The sequence below is a fragment of the Meleagris gallopavo genome, chromosome 30 (genome assembly GCF_000146605.3).
Source record: "Meleagris gallopavo isolate NT-WF06-2002-E0010 breed Aviagen turkey brand Nicholas breeding stock chromosome 30, Turkey_5.1, whole genome shotgun sequence".
Lineage (NCBI taxonomy): Eukaryota > Metazoa > Chordata > Aves > Galliformes > Phasianidae > Meleagris > Meleagris gallopavo.
This window is the reverse complement of record NC_015040.2, coordinates 3,368,357-3,376,493: the sequence shown is the minus strand read 5'-3', so window position 1 is coordinate 3,376,493 and position 8,137 is coordinate 3,368,357. Positions and strand designations below refer to the sequence as shown.

Genomic DNA, 8,137 nt, shown 5'->3' with positions numbered 1-8,137 from the left:
AAAAACAACCCACAAAAATTGTTTATTAATGCTAAAACCAAATGAGTGGGAAAATGGGAACAGCTCCTCCTCCCCTGGGGTCATTTGTCATGCTGCAAGCAAAATTTCACAGGCACTTCTGTGGTGACAGACGGCAAAGTGACTACAGAAGGATTCCAAGCCCAGCATGGGGTCAGGCTCTGCAGGAACCTCTTCCCAAATAGTTTATAGAAACAACTCGTTCCCATGCACACACACCCAGCAGGCTGTACCCCGGGGCACCAGGGGGACTGCAAAAGCTGGCAAGGATAGCTGGAAGTGGGATCAGGGCTGGGTAGGCAGACAAACTCACCAGCTGACACTGAAGGTGAGGCAGCCAATGTTGGAGATGATGTCGTTGAGCCGATGATAGACACCCCCCCGGTGCTTGAAGTAGACATTGAGCTTAGTGAATTCCAGCTGCACGTCATTAATGTCATGCAGGAAGAGCACGAGGATGCCCACGTTGTGGTACCTACAGGAAAGGAGAACAGGGAGGGAGGGAGATGCGTCAGCACACACTGCCCACTGCACCATAAGCAGATGGGCTCTGTGAACAACGCAGAACAAGGCCTGGGAAGGCACAGCATGGCAACAGGCTGCAGGGCAGGTCTGGCTCTACGCAATGGTTTGTGAGCACTGGGATTGCTGTGGGAGTACAGGGTTAGTGGTAGGGAGAATCTGTGCTAGCCCAGGGTGAGTCCCCCACTACACACGAGATGCATGGGAGCACAGAAAAGCCACAGCCTTTGCTGCACACTGCCCAAGGCTGGCACAGGTACAGCACAGGGGGACAACATGACAGCCAAGGCCCTCACCTGAAAGCGTAGGAGAAGGCTATGAGGGTCAGAGCAACCACGTGGTGGAGCAGCATGACAATGGAGTCCTTGCGCCACGTGTCCATGTAGGCAGTGGCATAGATGGAGTGCCAGTAGAAGCTGCACTGCAACAGGTAGGCGATAGCAATGTCCGTGGGCACATCCATGCCCTTCTTCCAGTCTAAAATGGGAGAAAGACACCCAGGGTGAACCCAGAGCCTTCGTCAGCATCAGAGAGACAGGAGTGCAAACGGTGAGGAGCCAACAGCAGCCAGAGCTGCCCCGGGTGCCTGTCAGCACTTTGCCGTGCTCAACTTCCACTCAGGACTTCCCAGATGAAAACGAGGTAAATTCTGGAAGAGGACCCAGGCATCCTGGCTCCCAGACTCCTCCTTTGGCATCAGAGCCGTTCCCACTCAGGGACTTAGGGCAGAAGCCTTGATTTACTTCCCTCCCTCTCCAACTCCTCAACCCCTCTTCCCTCCATAGCCAAAGGTATCCCAGACCCTGCTGTCTGCAACAGCCACTAGGTGACACCCTCTCTGTAACAAAGTAATAGAGGCAGTCCGTTCTGCACTAAAATCATCACAGAAAAGTTAATGTGGAGGCTTGGTCTGAGAATTTCTCTCCCACCAACTTCAGTTCCCTTGTACAACTCAGGTTTCCTACGAACTCGAACATCCTGCTCCACACCCGCTTCTCCCTGACTCTTACTGTACCATAAAAGACGGACGGTGGGTCGTAGAAGAAGGGGTAGTCAGTGAAGAACAGCAGGTAGCAGCCATAGGACCAGGATATTGTGTAGAAAAGCAGCTTCCAGGCACTCTCAGGCATCTTGGCAGCATCTTTTGGCTGCAGCTTGCACCACTCACCGAAGGGCTGTAAGAAGGGAGAAGTGTCACCACACGGCAAGGAGACCCTGAGGAGCCCAGCACAGAGCTCACAGAATCTCTAAGGGACTCCAACACCGCACACTGCCAGAGAGGACAAAACCAAGGACGTGAGCCTCATTATTTTGGCTTTCTTTATAGCTTGAGCTGGGAGGCCTGAGAAAGAGCCTGAAGCAGGGAAAAATCTGAAGTTGGAGACTCATCCACTCAGCCTTGGCCACGTTGGAAAGCTGCAAAAGCAGAGCCTTGCAGAGAAAGAGGAAATCTACAGCACGCATCCCAGTGTCTGGGCATCACTCCATCAGCCTGGCTCCAGGAGCAGGGCTGACCACAGCTTGCTTTTGCAGAACAGAATCAATACAACTGTAATAAAATCAAATCCCATCTGCATAAGGAAATCCAGAAGAGGAAGCTCTAACAATACCACCCTACGCATTTGGACTTTGCAGTGCTGCCAGGTCCCAGAAAAGAACCTTTCAAGTGAGGAAGTGATGGTTTTGCTGAGTCCTGAACACAGCTGCTGCTGCTTTCCAACCAGTGGGGCACAGAATCCTCCTGCACAGCCAGCACCGGAGGGAGCAACTCTGCATGTAATGTGTGTGTAAGGGCTGCTCCTCCTGCTCCCTCACCCCAGGCTCACCCACAGCTGGCTTGTTTTTCACCCCTGTAGTTTACAGCACCCTTCCTGCTGGTCAGGACTCAGAGACAGGAGGCAAAGCCTCCCCAAATATGGCCAAAGTGATGAAGGAGAGGATGAGCAGTTCAGTGGATCGCTCGCTCTATTAAGAATGAAACTTTCTCACTTCAAGTTCCCCACGATGCTGAGGATGATGAGTATATATCTGATTTTTTATACTCGCACTTCGCAACTGCAAGAGAGCGAGGGGCCAGGGACTGCTCAGAAATCACAGCGAAAGCAAAGCTGCAGCATTAAACAGCTCAGCTTCCCAGGAGTAAAACGAAGGATAGCACTAGCTGCTCCAGCTCAGATCATCTGCAGGATGAGCGAGCGCACCCTTAGCTCAGCCATGGCTCTCAGCACTGATGTTTTCCCTCAGTGGCAGCTGAGCAACACCAGATACAGTCTCTGCTTCTAATCACGAGGCTGACAAGGCCCTACCAGTCCCAGCTGCCTCCACCCGGCTGCAGCAGAGCATCACTCAGCGTCCAGCAGGAATTGCCTCTCCTGAAACAGATAACACACCCCGAGGCCCCGGGGGGGAGAGCTCCACTGGGAGAGATAAGCCAGAGATGAAAACAAAATGCTTGCAAAGTAACCATACCCTGCCCCAGGTCAGCACTTTCTGCAGCCCGCGCTTGGCTCCTTGATGCTCAAAGGCTATATTAAGGCTCCAGCTGTCCCCAGGCAGAGGCCCGCCTGGCTTTTAGCCCCTCTCTGTGTCAGATTTTCAAAGGACTCCACTCTCGGTCTAAAAGTGCTTTGTTCTGAGCTTTGAGCAGCGCTGGGAAATTCCGACCTGGAAGCAGCAGCCCCACAGCGCTCTGCCAAGCTGCCCACAGCCCCTGCAGCCAAAGAGGGGCAGCTCCAGCCTCCCCCGTGCATCCTGCATTCACTGCGCGGCTGAGAACACACTGCTGCCAAAGCCTCTTCCACCAGGAGTCATGGCAGAAAAAAGAGAAGGAAGCTTGAAGGCTGAATGAATAATGCAGAGACAGAAAGTCCCGAGCCCAGAAAGCATGAATTATTTGTATCTCCATAAAGTGGAGCAGAGAAGCAGCTCAGCTGTGTGGACAGCCCAACGCTTTGCCAAGGCAGACCTTTGCCACTCCTGTGCTCTTCATTAGGGACTGGATTTAGGACATAGGGCTCAACCCCACAACCCTGTTGCAGCAGGGCTGTCAATCACCAGCCAAGTCACTCGGCTGCATCTCTGCACCTCAGTTCCCTACCTGAAAAGGGTGAAGGGAAGCTTTCACCTACTACATTTCTATTCCAGGCAGACAGAGCTGACGACAAGGGCTATCACTCATAGCACATCCTGCTGGGCCAGCTGTTTCTGGAGGCTCGGGCCCTTGGCAGAGATTGCAACAGTGCAGCAAACCTGGCAAACGTGTCCTCAAGGCAAGTGACGTGTGAGGTAGGAGATGTGCAAGGCAGGAGATGCCCTCCGCTACCCAGCTGTCGTTCCCATGGCAACAGCACGGAGATGCCTGTTGCTAAGGGCAACGGGTGCTGCTGCTGGAGCAGTGGATCTGGCTCCGGCTGAAAGAGCCCAAAGCTCTTGGCAAGTGATGTAATGGGGCTGCTCTTAAAGGGCGACCAGCTCTTCCTACCTCCTCCACGATACTCCCACACAAACCTTCACAAGAACCTTCTGATTCACTTGTAAAATTAATGGGAAGCGGGGTGGGAGGGCTGTGCCAGCTCCCCCGCACTGCCTGGCACAACCTGGGGACTGGGAAAGAGCACAGCAGTGGGTGAGAGCACTGTGAGAGCAGCTCGGAGCTGGAGGGAAAGAAAAACCAAATGCTGCTGCCCACAGCACCGGAGAAGTGTCAAAAAATATATACTCACAGAAAAAAACAAACACGCTCACACCCCTCCTGCAGCCTGGGGCAGTGGAGAAAAGCAGAGCATCCCCTTAAATCTGCAGGCAGCTACAGCAGCGGGACAGGAGTCCTGCCAGCAACCTGGCAGGTTTGCAGTGACAGGTTATGAATCACAGCTTGTTACAGCCTCTCAGCGCCTCAGTTTCTCAGCAAAGGCACTGGGAAGCCGGGCTGGGCTCTGGACAACACTTTCCAGATAAATGTGATAAAACACACTATGACAACTGCAGCAAGCCAAAAGACATTATTTCTTCCTCGGTTCCTCTGTAAGCAGTCAAATTTCCCCCCACAGAGAGAAAAGCAATAGCAGACACTCTCTGGAGACCCAACACAGCTGCCAACAGGGTGCTGCGGGGGCTGAATAACCTTCTCATGCCTGAGTGCTGACACAGCAGCATGGGGAGGGCAGCCCCCGCTCTGAGACCTGCAGCTTCGCTCCCAGAGTGAAGAAAAGGCCCATTGTTGTGGCTTCCCCCCTCGAGCTGCCACAGTTTGTGCTTCAAATGCTGAGCAGAGCGCAGTGGGATGAGCCGGGGAGGTGGGTGCGGAAGAGCCAGCAGCAAGGGCTGCTCTGGGTGGTGGGTTTGGGGACAGCAATCGTTTCCTTCAATTCACATGCCCTGTTCTGGGGTTTGGAAAAAAACAAGTCTTGACAATACTGTAAAATGGAGAGAAGTTACATAAATCACTGAAAGGGAGGATAGGGAGCGTTGCTTTCCAGCTTCCACATCAGTGCTGGGACTATACAGCAGCACTTACCTAGAAACTCTCTGTTTTCAGAACCATTTTCCAACGTGCAAAATACTTTTCCTTGCAGAAGACACTGCAATGTCCTACAAGTTATGCCACTAAGGCAGCAAGCCGACTAGTGGGCCTAAAACAGAGAGCATTTACCCACTGCAGAGAAAAGGCAGCCATTACAGCAGGGGGTACCTGACAGCCACCAGATGCAGAGGCAGAACCAAAGCTTTCACTCAGAACAGAATGCACTTGGCCTGGGTGCTGCTGGGCTCCGCTGCCCTGCGGATGCTCAGCTCACACAGGGATGCTCAGGTTGCTGCTTTTTAATCCAACTCTCAGAGTGCCTGCAGCCACTCCACACACCAGCCGTCAGGGACTCTATCTGGTAACCCACATCTGCTCAGCTACTTGGCATCTTTCCTACACCAAAACTCTTTTCCATTTTCGCACCAAGCAAGGATCCTGTGAAAAAGAGACAACAGGCAAAAATTATCTTTGCTCTAAGGATGACGGGAAAACCACCTCTAATGCACAGACCTGGCAGTTTCAACGGGTGAGAAGCACACGCTTTCAAATCCTAACCAAACCCCTCCCATCACACACACAAACTCCACTGCTTCTTCAAACCAACGGTCAGATGTTTCGTGACAAAGGTTAAATGCTGCTGTGGTGAGAAACCAAACTGCTGCCCTGCTGCTCCCACCGAGAAAAGTAGGGCAATGCAAACAGCACAGGAAGAGGTGCGTGGCCTTAAGGCACTCGCAGAGTCCCACAGAGGAGCGGCCATGGCCAGAGCAAAGTGAGATGCACTGTATGGTTCAGGCTTCAAGGTCTCACGGTAAGAGTCACTTCCTCTGCAGACACGGAGTTACAATTCAAGCTGCAAGATCTGTTATTTATAAGCAGCACGCAGGAAAGTAGCATTCTCCAGACACAGAGTGCATTCATTTTTATAATTGTATTTCAGTTCTTGCAGGGAACACGAAGGCATTCAAAAGGAGGAAGGATGCTCTGAGTCTGCACCAGGAGGCAGTCCTGAACGTGGGACAAGCTTCCTCCCAGCGTTAAACAAGAGGGTTTTACTTTCTCACTGACTTTTCCCCAAGTAAGGAAGCCTCTTGCTGGATGCCCCTGCCCGTACAGGAGGCACGCAATACAAACCCGTCTCATAAAATCTGCCAAAGGCTGCTGAGGAGAGCCACAATCTCCAGCTTTTCCCATAGCAAGTCCAGCAGAACAAATAGAGAAATGCTTCAAGTTCTTCAATTAAAAGTAAATACGCACACAGTTGTCTCTCACTGCTGCCACCCCTCCACCTCCCTGCTGGGAGGAAACTGATGCTATCTCACCCACTCACCCCTGCAGCACACGCAGGCGTAGCCACAAGAACTGGCTCTGATGAACTCTCCTTGCTCCTCTGCAATTACAAACATGACCCACTTCTCCCTGGGAACAATACCTCAGCATTGGTGCACACTGCCAAGCGTCCTCCGAGGGCACAGGGCGGACTGCACAGCTCCAAGTAGCTTTTTTTCACACTCTGATTACTGCTCGCTCTGTAAAGCTGAGCCTTTTACAAGGAGAAACCAGAGCACGAAGGGAATACATCCCATTTGTTACAGCAGACCTATCCTTACTTCCAGCCTCGCTCAGCCCAGAGCTCCCAGGCACTGTGTGAGCCCCAGCAGCAGCCCCAGGCAGTCAGGGCTGAGGGGAAACAGCCCTGCAGAGAAAGCCAGCCCATTATCACTGACACCTTGCCTAACCATCAGCTTCCAATGGCTCCAGAGGCCTTGGACTGGAACTTTGCACAAGGTCAGGCTCCAGCTCCACTGGATAAGCAAAAGCAACTCTGAAAAGCAAAGGCAGAGCTGCTTTGGAGGCTTCAGCAATGTAAGTCCTGATAGCCTAATTACAGGATGCAAGGTTGCTCTCTTCAATCTATGAAACAGTTTCTGAAGGAAGTGATTTCCCCAGGGCACACGGCCTGGCCCACGCAGGCACAAGGAGCCCTGCACTCCCACCACTGCTCCAGGCTGTGCCACCGTGCTCCTGGGAGATGAGAAAACAGCTGAGAGCTGAGGACTCCCACCTGACCCAACACGCAACGCCTGCGTTAGTTCTGCTGTTCCAATCCCCTCAAGGCTGCAGGAATGGCACTGCAGAGCACACAGCACCTCTCTGGGAAGGCAGAGAAGAAGAAATTGCTCCTGCTGGGACTGAGCCATCAGAAAGGAAGCATAGGGCTCAATTCATTATGGATGCTTTTCACAGCAAAAAATAAAAAATAAAATTAGATTAAACGGGACTGTTCTTCATTCTCAGGGAAGTCCTGTTCATTCTGTTCCTTACAAAGCACCGCGCTAACAGGGAGGGGATGATGGTCAGCAAACCCACCGGGGGCTGAGCAAGCTGCATGCAAGCACCCTGCACCCCCAGCTCTGAAGGTCAGCCCAGCACTGCAGCACGCAGCCAACCCCACCGCCGCGCCAGGGAAGGAAAGCGGGGAAGGACATTTTTCACGCAAACCGCAGCTGATGCTGAGAAATGTGGCCCGGTCCTTTGAGCACCTGCAAGAAATAATCCCCGGCCCCCTACCCGAGCCTGTTACACAGCGCGTACAGCGGGACCCCCGGTCGTCCGGCGACGCTCTGCCCTGCGGGATGCAGCCCGGGGTGGGACCGCAAAGCCCCCTCACGGCACACGGCCCCGGGGGACGGGCGAGTTTTCCCACACAAACCACCCTAGAAGAACGGCACGCTTCTCTGCGCGACGAGCTCGGGATGGAGCCCTGCGGGGCGAGGACCGGCCGCTCTGCGCAAGGATTCAACCGCAGCGGGAAAGGCGCTCACCCGCGCAACGAGCCCACGGGGTTTAACCTCAGGGCGGGGCGTCGGAACGAGCCGCAGCCCCGGGAAAGGAGGACCGGAGCCCTCCCGCATCCCGCCGTACTGACCCGAAAGACGCGGCGGGCGGCGGCGCGGCGCAGCACGGTCCAAGCCAGCACGCACAGCCCGCACAGCAGCACCTCTCCCCAGCGCAGGTGCGCGTTCTCGGCCCACGTCCTCCTCGACAGCTCCCAGCCGCAATCCGCGCAGC

At 53.9% G+C, this 8,137-nt stretch overlaps 1 protein-coding gene across 5 annotated transcripts in view; it reads right to left on the bottom strand.

The window, feature by feature from the left end:
• The window catches only part of CERS1 (ceramide synthase 1), a 12,475-nt gene that overhangs the window by 3,772 nt on the left and 566 nt on the right, over positions 1-8,137 (bottom strand). For 2 of the 5 annotated variants that reach the window (XR_004162121.1, XM_003213291.3), the window contains exons 1-4: positions 7,995-8,131; positions 1,556-1,715; positions 837-1,017; positions 332-493 (exon numbers count right to left, since the gene is read on the bottom strand). Coding sequence is in view for 2 of the 5 variants with exons in the window: in XM_003213291.3 (XP_003213339.2) it covers positions 332-493; positions 837-1,017; positions 1,556-1,670 (458 nt within the window). In the remaining 3 variants the exon portion in view is untranslated. Of the gene's footprint in view, positions 1-331; positions 494-836; positions 1,018-1,555; positions 1,716-3,637; positions 3,770-3,789; positions 5,770-7,994; positions 8,132-8,137 lie in introns of those variants that run through there. The other 3 variants (XR_004162119.1, XR_004162120.1, XM_031557146.1) reach the window with 3 other exon arrangements.